The 16,638-nt window shown below is 49.9% G+C and overlaps 1 protein-coding gene across 2 annotated transcripts; it reads right to left on the bottom strand.

Moving 5' to 3' along the window:
- Positions 1–2,446: 2,446 nt before the first annotated feature.
- On the bottom strand, positions 2,447–16,251 carry LOC116815504 (interferon-induced very large GTPase 1-like). Of its 2 annotated transcripts, none has more exons than XM_075064735.1 (6): positions 16,196–16,251; positions 15,068–15,357; positions 14,135–14,581; positions 13,547–13,612; positions 8,664–8,831; positions 2,447–7,345 (listed from the first exon to the last, which is right to left on the bottom strand). In XM_075064735.1, the coding sequence occupies exons 2-6, from the start codon at positions 15,336–15,338 to the stop codon at positions 2,625–2,627; spliced, it is 5,673 nt and encodes a 1,890-aa protein (XP_074920836.1). In that variant the 5' UTR covers positions 15,339–15,357; positions 16,196–16,251; the 3' UTR covers positions 2,447–2,624. The 2 variants fall into 2 exon arrangements, with proteins under 2 accessions (XP_074920836.1, XP_032619824.1); XM_032763933.2 differs by having other exon boundaries at positions 16,141–16,199.
- Between the last annotated feature and the right edge of the window lie 387 nt (positions 16,252–16,638).

Below are 16,638 nucleotides of genomic sequence, written 5' to 3' on the forward strand. Positions count from 1 at the left end.
AACCCAGGAGCCCTGACTCCCAGCTCCCCTCTTCTGACCCACCAGACCCCACCCTGTCCCAGTGCCAGGGATAGGACCCAGGAGTCCTGGCACCCAGCCCCTCTCTTCTGACCCACCAGACCCCACCCTGTCCTAGTGCCAGGGATAGGACCCAGGAGTCCTGTCACCCAGCCCCTCTCTTCTGACCCACCAGACCCTACCCTGTCCCAGTGCCAGGGATAGGACCCAGAAGTCCTGGTACCCAGCCCCCTACCTTAACAAGCCCCATCCCTCCCCTTTCGGATATCTCTTCCTTTCAGCCCTGACTTCACAGCCCTCCCTTTTGCTTCTAAAAAGTCCAGCATTAGGGCTCCCACGGCTTTGGGGAGACGCTTCCCGCCAAGCCCTGATGGGACTGTTGTTAGCAGCTAGTCTGACCTGTATGGCACAGGCCCGAGACCCTCACTCCTGAGTCATTGCTGGTGGCTGGGGTAGGACATCTCTGCCCTCTTTTCTCTCATTACCCTCTTGCTGTCCATGGGTTGCTCTAGCCCCTTCCCCTGGAGCTGGAACATGGATTTGCTTGGGTCCCTGCTGCCCCCCCCCCCTCCCCGCAGTGGCTGGAATTGTGTGTCGGTTTCATCTCTTTCCCCACTGAAAATTCTGCTTTCCTGAGGTGAGGATGTCTGTGGAAGGGCTAGTAGAGGAATACAAACCCGAACAACTTCTGCTGACTCTGTGGGAGTGAAGGGAGTAGAGGTCACGGAGAACTAGTAATTGGTGCCCTGGCAAGATCTTTATTTGCAAAGCCAGGACCTCTCTGAATGCAAAGGGCATCAGACAGCCCAGGGGGGTCTGGGGGGTGCTGCCTAGGAAGAAGATGGAGCAGTGATTCTGAAGGCCAGATCCACCTCCCCCTGTGCCAGGGGCTCTGTGTGTCCCCCATTCACCCCCACGATTCTGTTTCTTTCTCTCTGGAAGATCAGTCATTCAGGTGCCAACAGTTTCAAGGTATTTGAGGCAGGAGCAGAGCCCTGGTTTCAGGGGGAAAAAACACCAAACACCAATGATGCAATCTCTCAACCTGATGAGAAACTTTCTTTTGTGGGAGGCTGTATCTTGGGATCCCCTTGGTCAAATGATCCCAAAGTTGGACCATGAATCCTACCCATTCCCCTATGAGGCACCCCACATTTCAGAGCAATCTGAGTAAATGTGAGGATTTTAGAGCAATTTGAAGAGTGGCCCTTCAAACAGAAAGCTATTCTTCAACTTAACCATACCAGAGCTGGCACTGCACTATAATACTTGAGGGACTGAGCAGCACTGAGATGGGGGTGTTTTTAGGCTGGAAGGGGTTAATTTCTTCCATCAACTGGTTCTTTGATCTACCATTTCAGAGCTGGTTGAAGTTAATATCTTTGCTGGCCAGAAGCCGGTGTTCTCTGTCTCTCTCCCATTTCTCCCTTCTGGATTTTCCAATTTGACCCAAGATCAGTAGGGTTCTGCCAACTGGTGTCTAGAACATTCCCCAAAATGTAGGAATTGAACGGATGGGGCATTCAAAAGATACTGTGTTACCTCCCAACAAACAGATGGGACAGTGAGTGTCGAACCTCACATTGCTCAGTCAACAATGTTATCTCCTACTGGAGACAGAGGCCCTGGTTCTCCACACATGCAGAGCTGAATATGCCAGGAAACCTTTAATCACTCTCTCCATCGTTCTAGCTTGGTCCCTTTGTCCCCAGCCAATGACCCACCCAGTGCAACTCACCAGAGAGCTATCAGGAGAAGCAAACCGGATGCTGCAGCCCAGATCCACCAACCCAATGGCTCACTGCCATTTGCCAATTTCCCTGTCCCCATGTGTGGCTGGAGGATCTGGATTCCAGCGGGAGGTGACTTATGGACCACCAGGGGTCAATGTGGGAGGATCTCCAGATTTCTCCGAGAAGGCACCATATTTCCACGGTACAGATATACTATAAGCATGGCTGGTAGTGCCCCCTGTAGCAAAGGTTGCCTGATATGTTCCATTATGATGCCCTGTTTTCAGTTGGGGACTGGAATGTGTAGCGAAGAGGGAGTGGGGAGACTGGGACTGGTACAGGGACATATTAGAAGGGATGGGTCAAGCTGAGGTGGTGGTGGGCGGGGGAGAGTGGATGGACAGATGGATCTGTGACATGACCAATAGAGCACGCTTCCCTCAGAATCAGGGACAGAACCCAGAAATCCTGAGTTTTACCTGTTCTCTGCTATCAGCAAATATCTATGAAACCCACTTGCAAAGTATGTCACTCACTCACCTGTGGTAGCCAGTCCCCATGGAGGATGACAACCTACTACTGCTATCAGTTACTTGGTTAGCTTAACTGCAGAGGTGTGTGTGGGGGGCATCTAAAGGTTCAAGCCCTGCTGAGGAGATATGGAGGTGTCAATATGATGTCACACGATGGAACTGTTTTGTTTTTCAATTTTTTTTTTTTTTTGAAGCCTAGGCAATTACACACAATGAATTACATTAAAGGAACCTTCAGGTGGCAAAATCAAGCCCTAGGAAGTAACAAGATGCCAGGATTAGGACTGACAGTACTTTGTTATGGAATTAAAGACCATATCATAATGCAGAAAGCCAGCCTCTATTCCATGTTAAAGGCCTCTCGGATGCTCTGCAGAGCCTGCTTCTTGGTTATTTTATTCCACTCTATGGGGAGATCAGCAGGCTCTGCATTGTACTCTTTGGCAAAGTGGTAATTGAACTTTCTGAATATGAATTTCCAATAATCGGAGGCGTTGATGCTGGGGTCCGGTTGAATGCGCCAGGTGGGGTAGAACTGGCGATAATCTTTGTAGGGATGCCATTGGAAGCCTGTGTGCAGATTTCTAAATAACATTGAAGAAACCACGTCAGAGGAGCATAGAGAATATGTAAGTCTCTTGCTTGTCTCATACCTGTATCTTCCCAGCCCTTGAGGCCGATGCACTGATGCAAAATGCTCCTTGTGGTCGCTGCCTCCTGCTTCACAGGGGACGTTACAGAACGGACACTGCTTCCCACAGCCGAAAACGCGCTTGAAGATCTCATCCTGGGGCTTGAACTGGAGCTGTGTGAAGACCATTTCCCCGTTCAGCTCTTCCCACTCTGAGAGGATGCCATCTTCCACCTGGGCAAGGAAGATCTGGATGTCAACTGAGAACTGCCTGACGCTGGCTGTGTTCTTGAAGAGGATCACCTCCAAACTGTCCTTGGAGAGGACAAGCTCCTTGCACATCGCTTGGCAAAAATGGTCCAAGAATTCAGAGATGGTGAGAGCATCTTTGTGCTCAAAACTCTCCAGAGCATCCCTGATTTTCTTCATTATTGTGGCTAAAACTGCTTTCTCCAGCTCCCTCAAGCCCCCAGTCTCTCTGTAGTGATCAAACAGACATGTCTGGATCCAGGATTTGACAAACACTTCATAGTTGCTGATGTATTTCACGTACTTACCGAAGTCCATCTCCTCCAGCAGCTTCTTCTGCATGGTGAACTGGAAGAAGCTCCGGCTGCCGTATTCGATGGACTCTCTGCTGCTGAGAAAGTCATCCACTATCTCAATCCCGAGTCTTTTCTTCATAAATTCCCACAGGGCAGGTTTCAGACACCGATCACAGAAATCAAAAGCTCTCTTCTGGCAGGCATCTTTCTCATAGTAAAGGTCCCTGAAGGTGGAGAAATACTGAGGTCTCAGCTCCTCCAGGCGACGCTGAGGGTCGTTCTTCTTGAGAAAGGCTTCGTGCATCTTCTGGAAAGCACTGGCTGCTTCCCCCAGGATGTGAAGCTTCAAGTCGACTTCGAAAGAAGCGCTGGTGCACATCTTCCCAGCAACTTTCTGCTGGAGCCTCTCATTGATCATCCACAGCAATTCCCTGCAGTAGGTTTGGTCATAATCCCCTTGGGAGTGGACCCTCTGCCCAATGTACCTCCTACACTCTTCCACCAGGGACTTTGTGAACTTTTCCAATTCATGCTTACATTGCTGCGTTATAAACTCCATAGCTGCTTTGTACCAAGCCAAGTCCAGATACTCCTTCTTCATGCAGAACGGTTTGGTTTGATAGGTCAACAAGTTCTGGGCTTTATGGAGCATCTGCTTGACCAAACTCCCTCTGTTCTCCAGGTCCTTGCACAGCTGGTAGTGGATGTCTTTATGAATTTGGCGTAGGGGTAAACTCTCCAGCGGCAGCTCTGCTAAGGTCTCCTTCCACATCTTGGCAAACTCCCTTTCCAGTTCATTGGGCTTTAGCGCCTTGTCCCTCTCCCTGCAGTCCCGCAAGAGCCCATCCACCTTCCCTTCAATGGTTTTCATGTACCTGGTCTGCAGTTGGTCTATCTTGCTCCGACCTTTCTGGATACGAATAGCCTCTTCAGACTTGCAGAGCAGATGGCTCTCCAGTTCGTGTCGGAGAAATGTCACGCTTTGGTGAAAGTCTTCTCTGTATTTCTCCACCAGGTGTAGATTTCCAGCTCCACTCTCAAAGTAGCTCTGAAGACTCTGCAGCATCTTCTCCTCCCCACGGTGCAGCATCTGGTGAATTTCCACCCTTAGTTTCTCAAAGGTGGCTGGACCTAGATCATCAGGGGATTGGTTCTGGATGGTGGTTTCTGCTTTGGACATCCAGAGATGCATCTCCTTGCGGAAATCCCACTCCCACTCTGCATACATCACAGAAAGCTGGGTATAGGCCTCAGCCACCAGGCTGTTTCTGAAACTGAAGATGAAGTTCTCGTGTTTCACAGCGTTCCAGAGGCTCCCCACCCACTCAACGAACTGGGGAACGTTCTTGGGGGCTCTGCGAGGTGATAGATTCCTCATGAATTCAAACAGGTATTTCTTCAGTTCACACACGCTCTCGCTGTATCCCATATTCACTGGCGCCATGGGAGGGACTCCATGCCACAGCCCAGGGATGTACCAACTGTGCTTCTCTGGATCATAGTCCATGATGTCAGAAAATTTCATCTCCCTGCTTTGTTTTTCCATCCTCGCTGCAGCTTTGGTCATTTCATCCAGCTGCTCCAGTAGATGCTTCCTGTCCCTCATGTTTTGTTCATGCGCAGACACATCACTGACATTCTGATGCACAAACTGGCAGTTGAGTTTGTGCCCGATTTCCTCCATTCTGAGAAAGGCATGGACCACAATTTGCAGAACATCCTTCATTTCAGTGGCATTCTCCATGGCCATGTTAACAATAGTTATGTCACTCAGTCCAATCACCAGTGTGGCCAGCTCATTGTCGTGTTCATAACTATCCTCCAGCTTGGCCAGTTCAGGGGCTTTCAAGCCTTCTGTGTCTATCACCAGGATGAAATCACAGCCCAGTTCCTGCTGAAAGTTCTCTGCCACTTTAATGAGGGACATGAAGGCTCCTCGCGTACATCGGCCACTGCTCACTGCAAACTGCAGGCCGAACATGGTGTTGAGGAGGGTGGATTTCCCAGTGCTCTGCACACCCAGCACTGTTATAACCACCATTCTGGACCTTTCCCCCAGCTTGGTATGGAGCTGAGTCAGAACATCTGTCACCCACTGCAGTGGGATGTTGGAGGCATCCCCATCAATCAGCTCCATGGGAAACCCTTCCAGCATCAGGTCAGCTGCTATGCCTGGAAGATGGATGAATTGTCTTTGGATGTTCCCCAAGTTCCCTTCTTTCACCATTGAGCATTCAGCCTCGTAAAACTGCCCCAACTCACGCATGAAATGCTCCACCCCTAAGGAGCTGGCAGATATTATTTTGTCCAGTTCTGCCAGCTGTTGTGTGTCATCCCCTAGAGCGCAACATTTTTCTTTATACTCAGCCCGGAGCCTAGAGAGGTTCCCTCTGGCGATGTGATCCAGGTGGAACTTCATCCATTTCAGGAAGTGATGCTTCTCAGCTGGACACAGTTGTCCTATCCCACTAATAAATTTAACCATCCCGCTGGTGAGGTCACACTGGTTCTGCTGCCTGCGTAGCTCCAACCACCTTTCTCTCAGCTGGGATCTATAATCTTCCGGAGGGACATCCCGTTGGCCTTTCATCCGGCACAGCTCTTTCTCCACTTTAGCCAAGTTCTTCCACAGATCCCCTTGGAGCCTCAGCATTTCCCTCTTGTACTTTGCCACGTCCTGTATTTCAGTGGTGATTTCTTGAACGTGCTCCAAGGCAGTCCAACATTCTCCATCGTCTTCATCCACCTGGATCCCTAGCTCCCGCGCCGTCACAGCCATGTCACAGACGCTCACGCTCTTGGGAGAGGAGCTCATGACGCCCTGTAGGGTGGATCGTAGCTTTTTCACCAGCTCTGCATTGTTGTTGCTCTGCTCTTTCACCAGAAGTTGTGATTTTTTCATATCCAGCAGTGGGGCTAATTTATTGAGGAGTCCCAGTGTTTCCTTGACTTTCCCAGCCTGACTGTTAAGAATGAAGTAGTATTTAGTGGCTGATCCCTGCAGAGATGATAACAGCGCATATTCTCTCTCACTGATGCTCTCCGTTAATATGAACACTGCTGAGGAGACCTCTGTTAAAAAACTGAACTGTAGCCAGTGTGACTCAATGTCTCCGCGCAGGTTTGTAACTGCAACAGGCTCTGGGAAAAGATCCAAATTCTCCCTCCCAGCAGGGAAATACCAGGAAATCTCGACCAGTCCATCTGCGATTTCCCGAGGGATGTTCCCAGACTCCATGTCCCGATGGATGAAGAAATCGTGGTGCTGCTGGGAGGGGCTGAGAACCTCATTGAGGAGTCTAGACTTGGAGAAGCTGCAGCTCCCCAACCGCACAAAGGAAATGGTTGGCAGTGACGTGAGCACCAGGCTCTCCTCTCTGAACCCTCTGCTCTCTGCCAGGGAGTGCGGCCTCCATTTCCTCACAATGTCCCTCATGGCCCACAGCAGTAGGGTGCACTTGAGGGTGTTGAGGGCAGGTAGCAGCAGAGGGAGGGAAAACTGGCACATGGACATTTTGGACAGGATCTCCTGCTGCAGGAAACTGTCTGAGCAAAACAGAACAGCACAGAGAATGTCGAGGGGGTGCAGAGAAGCCCTAGACTTCTCTTCCCTTAGAGAAAACATATCCCCACTCACTCCACCCTCCTCATCCTCACTTGTGTCCTCATCAGATGTCCCCTGCCCAAGGCTTGTGCTTCTGGCTGTCCCGTTCAGAGCCATGAGCTTTCTCAGGAAGTGCCAAGGCAAATCTCCCAAGACGTAAGGAGTCCCGTCCTTCAGGCTCTCCGGGCTGATTTCCAGGAGATCTCTCAGCCTCAGTTTCCCAATTCTGAACTTCCTGAGCCTCAGCTTCGACAAGACAGTTTTTAGGGCTCCTCTTCTCCCTGCAAACGGAAACAAAGGCATCACCACCCAGGATGGCGTCACAGCTCAGGGCCACAGCTGCACCTTGGCCTCCTCTTGATTTCTCGATTCCCAAGATTTAGGCCTGAAGCCTTCACCTCTCCGGCTCGTTTCATCTTAACTGAGGGGACTAATCCAGCTAAACCTTCATACCAGTCTGTCTCCGCTAACGCTCAGGGAGGCTTTACTTTATCTAGGCTCCCTCGCTCCTGAGGCTGTGTCCTACTGAGACATAGGTGGTGTGACCTAGTCCTTGGGGCAGGAGTTTGGCCTATCAGTCACAGCAGATCCACAGACCAGAGGCATGGTTGGGAGGCCAGCCAGGGATTAGAGGCAGGGGTCAGAGACAGGCAGGGTGTAGGGCTAGAAAGGATCAGCTTAAGGGGTGGAGAAAGGGCTGGTCAGAGAGTAGGTCTTACACAGCTGTGAATGATTAAGCAACTGCTCTGTGCCTCGGTTTCCCCATCTGCTGCTGCTGTTACTACAGGGCTTAAATAAGGACTTGTGGGCCCTTCTGTCCTGTCAGGGAGCACAGTCACTCAGCCTTATTACACTATGGTGGTACGTCGACCTAAGTTACACTATTCCAGTTATGTGAATAACGTAACTGAAGTCGACGTAGCTTAGGTCAACTTACCACGGTGTCTGCACCCTACTGCCCTGTGCCGATGGGAGACGCTTTCCTGCCAACTTCCCTTACTCTTCTCGGGGAGCTGGAGTACTGACCAGAGAGCTCTCTGCAATCGATTTAGCGGGTCTTCATTAAACCCGCTAAATCAACATGGCTGCATCAATCGTTGCAGTGCTGATTTACCGGTAAGTGTAGACACGGCCTCAGTGTGGGTTTACTGGGCCCAGCCAAGGTCACTGGGTTGCTAGGCAACCGTGCCCAGAGCCAGCTGGGTTCCTGACACTGCGGGCCGTCTGCATTTCCATCGGCTCAGAAACAATTCATTTCCCCCCAGAATTTTCTTTTATGGAGGATTTGGGAATTTGAGGGAGGAAAAACCCAAAATTTCAAAATCTCAGAAACTGCCACAAAAGAGACTTTCCATTCTCCACACAGGTCTACATGTAGTATTTGTGTAAAACATCTTGGCATCTTCCACATGCTTCACAGATGGACAATAAGCAGGGGACAGTCAGGAACTCGGGCACGGTTAGCGTACAGAGATTGAGATGTTGGATGGAGGAACCACAGGAGTGTGGAGGGCCCTTACTGACTTCCTCATTGGCCAACTGAGGGCAGGGGGACTTGGGTTGGGAGAAGGACTGCGAGGGATATTCTCTGGACTCTACCTCCATGAACTTTGTTGGGAGACATCTCTGGAGCCTCATCTCTGCTCCTGTCCACTGACGCAGAACGTCCTGGTGTCTCAGCTCCGCATCTCTCCACCGACATGGCAACTCCTGGTGTCTCGGCTCTGCTCTCTAACATGGAGACATCTGAGTCTGGAGTCGCTCCATCTAAGGATCCAGAAGAGCCTGCTCAGTAGTACCTAGACCAGTGTTTCTCAGCTTTTGCAGGCTACTGGACCCCTTTCAAGAGTCTATTTGTCTTGCATACCACAGGTTTCACCTCACTTAAAAATATAAAAGTGTCACAAAACACCTCCAGGCAGCAGGGCTGAAGCATGTAACTTCGCTTTGTGGGGCTCCTACGGTGTGGGGCCCCAGGCAATTGCCTTGCTTGACACCCCCTAATGCTGACCCTGCACTTGTAAGCTCCCTAAACCTATCCCAGAACCGTCCAGGTTAAGTAACCCTGAGACAGAACAGTTGAGTATCCCCTGGAAGACCTCTGTGTACCCCCAGGGGTATGTGTTCTCCTGATTGGGAACCACTGCCCTAGACTTTCCCTGTGCCCCTGTGTCCTCAGTGTTGTGTTCTAGTTTCATTTTGTTGCTTGTTTGGGTGGGTGTTTGTTTTGTTTTTCCTTGACAGGAGCTTAGGGGGAAGGTTATGACATATATAGAGGCAGTGGTGGAGTGACCCAAGGAATGGAAGAGTTAGTTGAGATACCGGATGAGGATGTTGTGGGATGCACATTATCCGGGAATGGGTGCCCAAAAAGAATTCCACGTGTATGAAGTGCTGCCTGAGGGAGCTGATGGAAGAGAAGATCCAAGGTTTGGAGATGCAGGTAGAAACTTTGGTTGAGTTTCGAAGGGGATTTAAGCAGATGATGCAGGGAAGGCTGAAGGGAAAAGTCAAGACCAGCAGATGGAAGCTGGACTGGTGAACTGTGAAGGAAGGCTGCTAGATGAGGAAAGCAGCCAGTGGAAGCATGTGACTACAAGAACCAGGCAGAGGAAAAGACCAGCTAGTGAAGACGAAAGAGAGCTCAGGACTAGGTTTCTCTGAATTGGAAGATGAAGAAGGGGCACAGCAGGCAGCAATACTCAGTGGGAGAACAAGCAAGAAGAAAAGAACTTGCTAGTCCTACAAGAAGATGGGAGGAGTCAATGGAGATAGCCAAAGTTTGGAGCCCAGGAGGAATAGAGGAGGATGCACACAATACTGCAAGAGAGAACGAGACAAGAGGACTTGCAGCCAGAAAGAACAGATGGGAAAGGCTGGAGAATCACATAAACAACAGGAAGAGGCAGGTCTATGTGATGGGTCACTCCCTTCTAAGAACAGACAGGGCTGCCACCTGAGCAGATCCTGAGAGTAGAGGGGTGTGCTGTCTGCTGGGAGATAAGATACAGGATGTGGGCCTCAGGCTGAAATCCTAATGGAAGCGGGAAAGAATCCACTGACTGCCCTTCAAGTGGGAACAAATGACACCGTGGCTGGATTCTCGTTGGAACACATCAAGGGAGATGACGCCAGGCTGGGGAAGACGTGTAAAGAAATGGAGGCTCCAGTAATTTTCAGTGGGATTCTACCTGTCCCTAGAGGACACCAAAGGCAAGGCAAGATTATGATGAGCAACAGATGGCTCAGGCAGTGGGGCTATAAGGAGAGCGTTGGGAGGTTTGCCAACTAGGAGGCATTCACGGACAGACGGCTGTTCTCATGGAATGGACTCGACCTGAGTAGGGAGGGAAACAGACTTCTGGGATGGCGTTTGCCACAACTGATTAAAAGATTTACACTAGGAACTCGGGGGAGATGCTCATGTAATGTCCATGCTGGATTCTAAGACTGATTAGGAGGAAAAAATCAAGAAAGAGGAAGACAGCGCCGATACCAATGATGCTGCTTGTCAGGTTGGCAACACTGGCAATAGAATGACGGTACCCAGTCGGGTAAGGAATCTGGGCAAAGCCACGCAGAAACAACTAAGATGTCTGTACACCAGTGCAAAGACTCTGGGTAACAAAATGGAGAATCTACCAGTGCAGGAAGTGAAACCAGGTATTATAAGGATAACAGAAACATGGTAGACAAGTAACCATGACTGGAGTACTGGTATCGAAGGGTATGTGCTGTGCAGGAAAGACAGATATAAAGGTAAAGGTGGTGGAGTAGCACTGTATGCTAATGATGAGCAAAACTGAAGAAATTAGAAGTTATGGAATGGATACGACAGAGTCTATTTCAGCCAAAATCTCTTTGAGGAATAAAACTCCCAGAAGCTGCCCCGGGATAGTGATTGGGGTCTGCTACAGACCCGTAGAGTCCGATGTGGATAGGGATAGAGACCTCTTTAATGAAATCAATAATCACACAATTCTCAGTAGTATTTGAGACTTTAATTTCTCAGATATAGATTGGAGCACAAGTGCTATTAATAATAGCAGGACCTAGATTTTCCTGGATGTGACAGCTGATAGATTTCTTCACCAAATAGTCACCAAACCTACAGGAGAGGATACCATTTTACGTTTAGTTTTGGTGAGTAGTGAGGACCTCATAGAAGAAATGGTTGTAGGGGACAACCTTGGTTTGAATGATCCTGAGCTAATTCAGTTTCAACCTAAATGGACAGATAAACAAAAACAGATCTGCAATTAGGGTCCTTGATTTCAAAAGCGCTCACTTAAAAAAATTAAGGTAATTTTTTAGGGGAGTGGACTGGACCAAGGAATTTAAGGATCTGAACATGGAGGAGGTTTGGAATTACTTTAAGTTAAACTTACAAAATGATCTGGAGCCTGCGTCCAAAGCAAGGGGAAAAAATTCATAGAGAAGGTTTGCCGACCAAGCTGCAGACCAAGCTTCTCAAACAGGTGATGAAGAGAAAGCAGAAAGACTATAAGGAATGGAAGACGGGATGGATCACCAAGGACAGCTGCCTCGTGGAGGTCAGAAAGTATAGGGATAAAGCGAGAACTGTCACAAGCAGAGATGGACCTCTGCAAGGGAATTAAAGGCAATAATGAAAAGGTTCTAGCCATATAAATAAAAAGAAAACAAGGAAAGAAGTGAGACTGATAAGAACAAAGGATGAGGTGGAGATTAAAGATAATCTAAGATAAACCGTACAACTAAACAAATACTTTGCCTCTATTTTTAATAAGGGTAACGAGGAGTTTATGGGTATTGGCAGGGTGACTAATTGGAATGAGGAAATGGAAACTGAAGTTACCACATCTGAGATGGAAGTCAAACTTAAATCAGTTTAACAGGACTAAATCAGGGGGTGTGTGTATGTGTGGATAATCTCCATCCAAGAATATTAAAGGAATCAGCACTTGAAATTGCAAAGATTTTTAATGAATCTCTAAAAGTGGGGGTCATACCCTAAGATTGGAGGATTGCTAATGTAATACCTATTGTTAAGAAAGGGAAAAAAAGTGATCCAGGAAACTACAGTCTTCTTAGTTCGTCCTCAACTCTGTGCAAGAGTTGTCTCCAACTCTGTGTCTTGGAACAAATTTTGAAAGACAGAATACTTAAGGACATAGAAACAAACGGTAACTAGGATGAAATACAACATGGTTTCACAAAAGGCAGATGGTGCCAGACCACCCTGGTCACTTTCTTTGCGATGATTGATTTTTTTTTTAGACAAAGGAAATGCAGTAGAGCTAATCTATCTGGATTTCAGTCTGACATTTGTTACAAGAAGTTGGAGGTTAATATGAAAATTGAGAGGTGGATAAGGAACTGGTTAAAGGGGAGACTACAGTGGGTCATAGGGAAAGATGAACTGTCAGGCTGGAGGGAGGTTACTACTGGAGTTTCTCAGGGATCGGTCTAGGGGCCAATCTTATTTAAGATTTTTATTAATGACCTTGGCACAAAAGGTGGGAGTGTGCTAATCAAATTTGCAGGTCACACAAAAGTTGGGAGGTATTGCCCATGAGGAAGAGGACTGGGATATCGTATAAGAAGATCTGGATGACCTTGAAAACTGGAGAGATAGAAATGAGATGAAATTTAATAGTGCAAAGTTAAGGACTAATAAGAATTTTTGCTATAAAGTGGGGGTTTATGAGTTGGAAGTGACGGAGGAGGAGAAAGACCTGGATATGTTAGTCAATCACAGGATGACTTTGAGCCGTCAATGTGATGTGGCTGTGAAAGAGGCTAATATAATCCTAGGATACATCAGGCAAGGTACTTCCAGTAGAGACAGAGAAGTGTTACTGTCATTATACAAGGCAATGGTGAGAACACTGTTGCAGTTCTGGTCTCCCATATTCAAGGAAGATGAATTCAAACTGGAACAGGTGCAGAGAAGGGCTACTATGATGATCAGAGGTATGGAAAACCTACCTTATGAGAGGAGACTCAAAGAGCTTGGCTTGTTAAGCCTAACCAGAAGAAGGCCATGGGGACATGATTGCTTTCTAGAAATACATCAGAGGGATAAACACCAGGGAGGGAGAGGAATTATTTAAGATAAGCACCAATGTTGATGAATAAATGGATATAAACTTTCCATCAACAAGTTTAGGCTTGAAGTTAGATGCAGGTTTCAAACCATCACAGGAGTGAAATTCTGGAACAGTCTTCCAAGGGGAGCAGTGGGGGTAAAAAAAATAACTGGCTTCAAGACAGAGCTTGAAAAGTTTATGGAGGGGATGGTATGATGGGACTGCCTACGATGTCACATAGCCCAAATGTAGCAAATATCCCCAATGGCTGGAGATGGGACACAAGATGGGGAAGACTCTTTCCCACGTGTCTGCCTGGTGGGTTGTGCCCATACGCTCAGGGTCTAACTGATCCCCCCTATTTGAGGTCAGGAAGGAATTTTCCCCAGGTCAGATTGGCAGAGACCCTACCTTCAACATTTCCTTTTATTGCAGCAGTCCTTCCCTCTTCTCCACAGCTGGGGATATTTCCAGATCCTACAAAGCAATACAAGTGTAAGTCATTTAGGCTCACATCAGTGGAAGTTAGGCGCCTACAGATCTGGGCCATAAACTTTGTCTAGCCTAAGGGAGTTTCAAGAGGTGGCCTTTGATTCTTGCTCCATCTCATGAACCCCTTTGAGAACGCCAGACTACCCAGAGTCCTACCCTAGCTCCTGCTGAAATAATAGAGGAGGAACCGAGCTTTTTGCTGGAGCTGCTGCAATTGAGCTCAAGGTACTAAGCTGTGTGAGGTGGGGTTCGTGGTTGAGTTAACCTCCTCTCCTCCCCCTGGATGTCCACGAGCAATTGTTTCCTTACATGCGCAAGCATGTTCTGTTCTTGCAAGGGGTCCAAACACACAGGAACTGGAATCTGAAATCTAGCACCGCTTTCCCTCTGTCCTTCTCCATCCGGACCTGAGGAGAACCCGCCTGGGATCCTGTGCCCAGTGCAGGACAGCCATAAATACTTCTTAAGCATTGCCCTACAGGGCAAGTCAAGAGACCCATCCCGTACCTTCAAAATCTGTTCTCTCTGAGGACACAGCAGTTGCATCTTTCTCAGAGCATCTGGCACCTTCTGGACTCTCTGGATCATTCTTTGAGGGTAAAGCAGTTTCTGGGTTTTCTGGTCTGTTCTTCACTGGGAATGTGGCAGAATTTGGTGTCGCCGGTCCCTTCCCTGAGGATGGCACGGCTTCCGGCTTCTCAGGTTCTTCCAGCTTCTCTGGATCATTCTTCTCTGAGCACATAGCATCTTCTGGGTTCGTTAGATCAATGTCCCCTGAGGATAGGCGACTGTCTCGATACTCTAGATCATTCACCACATGCACTATAGAGCTTTCTGGATTCTCCAGCTCATTCTTCCCTGAGGCTACAGCAGCTTCTAGATTTTCTTGTCTGTTCTTCTCGGAGGACGTGCCATCTTCTGGATTCTCTGCATCATTTGTCTGAGTTACGTACCCTACAATGGGAAAACAAATAGACACCTCAACACCTTACAGATTTCTTTATAATTCTGGGCACTTCCTTGGCTGAGAGAGAAGGGAGAGTGTCTCTGTGGCCTGTTCAGCCCTTGGCTGTTCTCCTGAGGCTGCCGGCCCTGCCTTTTAGTTAGCTCAGCAGTGAGGGAAAAGGTTAAAAACAGCGAGAGGAATCCTGCGGTCTATGGCAAAAGGGTGTTACTTGGGAGAGGTGGTGGGTCAGGTCTGGGGCTAAATCCTCAGGTTTCAAGGAATGTTAGACATGCTGAAGTCGATCTGTTTGGAAAGCCCCACTGAGTGCCAGGGATAGAACCCAGGAGTCCTGACACCCAGACCCCCCCTGCTCTAACCATTAGTCCAACCCATCACCAATTTGTAGCCACGTCACAATATCTCCTGGCTATATTTTATGTCTCTTCTGTGGAATCCTGCCAAGAAGTGAAATGACTCGGAAAGCCCCAACTCACGGCGTCCTGGGGGCTGTAAATCTGGTGGGAAGTCTGGGAAGAGGCTCTGCAGACACTCCAGGAACTGCTCACAGCCGCGCTCCCCCTTCCTCTGGATTTTTATCAGCAGCCTTCGGATCCTCTCCCTGGGCTCCGCGAGCTTCTCCAAGGCCTCGTACTCCTCCTCGGTGATTATCCCCAGCGAGGCCACTTCGTCCAAGACGGGATCGGGGGTTGTGAGAAGGAGGGCGATGAGTCGCTCCCGGCCCTGGCGGATCGTCTCAAAGGCCATTGGGCCCAGGTCCCTGGGGCTGGGCAAGGGAGTTGGAGAGAAACAACTTCAGATTGTATTTGTAACTCCTGAAAAATCACATGCAACTCATCCACTGCACCACAGCGATCCCTAGCACCACATGGGGGTAGTGGGGCCAGCTCTGATTGTCAGGGGAGAGCGCCCCCTGCTGATCCCCTGCCCCATCCCTGCAGCACAGCACCCCCTAGCACCGCACGGGGGTATTGAGACCTGCTCTGATTGCCAGGCGAGAGCGCCCCCTGCTGAACCCTGCACCTGCAGCACAGCGCCCCCTAGTACCACATGGGGTATTGAGGCCAGCCCTGGCTGCCAGGAGAGAGCGCCCCCTGCTGATCCCACCCCGCTCCCTGCAGCACAGTGCCCCCTTGTGCCCCTCTGGGGCATGGGGACCAGCCCTGGCTGCCAGAGGAGAGCACCCCCCGCTGATCCCGCCCCGCTCCTTGCAGCACAGCGCCCCCTTGTGCCCCTCTGGGGCATGGTGACCAGCCCTGACTGCCAGGGGAGAGCGCCCCCCGCTGATCCCGCCCCGCTCCCTGCAGCACAGCGCCCCCTTGTGCCCCTCTGGGGCATGGGGACCAGCCCTGACTGCCAGGGGAGAGCGCCCCCTACTGAGCCCTGCTCCCTGCAGCACAGCGCCGCCTAGCGCCGCCTGGGGTGCCCCTCTCCATAGGGTAAGGGGGGGCAGGTTGAGGAGGCTCCCATGCAGGAGTAGGCTAGTTTGGGGCTTTTCCAAGACGCTCCCCCAGGTTCCCTGGCCCCGCTGCAGGCCAAGAGCCCGCACCCCAGCGGCGCACTGCTGGCGGCAGCTCGCAGCCCAGGGGAAAGCCCGGCCTCACCTCTCCCGCAGCCCGGCGAGCTCCCTTTGTTTAAACCGCGCAGAGGAAACGAAAGTGAAACCAGAACTGAGCGCAGGGCGGGGCCGCTGATTTGTCCAGCTGCTCCGGAGCCCCCTGAGCTGAGCCCTCCCCCCTCCAGCAGGGCGGGGGTCCCCTCTCTGGCGGACTGTAACCCTGCAGTGGGGCTGGGATTGTGGGTCCCGCAGGACCAGCTGTCCTATGGGCAGGAGCAGGCGGAGTCAGTGTATCCTGTTGATCAGGTGGAGGGAAAAACCACCCAGACTCTGGGAACTGGCTGGGAGAGACTAAATCCTGGTTTACCAAAAGTAGGCCATCTTCCCATGGGTTAGTCTGTTTACACCCGCCTGCTGTCATTTTCACTGCAAGCGGCTGAGGAAGTGGGTTCTAGCCCACCAAAGCTTATGCCCAAATCAATGTGTTAA

Source organism: Chelonoidis abingdonii, chromosome 4, assembly GCF_003597395.2.
Source record: "Chelonoidis abingdonii isolate Lonesome George chromosome 4, CheloAbing_2.0, whole genome shotgun sequence".
NCBI lineage: Eukaryota > Metazoa > Chordata > Testudines > Testudinidae > Chelonoidis > Chelonoidis abingdonii.

Bases quoted from the DNA above. Each gene is read 5' to 3' on its own strand.
- LOC116815504 (XM_075064735.1), bottom strand. From the start codon at position 15,338: ATGGCCTTTGAGACGATCCGCCAGGGCCGGGAGCGACTCATCGCCCTC. The intron at 8,832-13,546 runs GTAGGGTCTCTG...CTGGATCCTTAG, and splicing joins AATAAAAGGAAATGTTGAAG to ATGGAGCGACTCCAGACTCA. The intron at 7,346-8,663 runs GTAGAGTCCAGA...TTCCGTTTGCAG, and splicing joins TCCCAACAAAGTTCATGGAG to GGAGAAGAGGAGCCCTAAAA.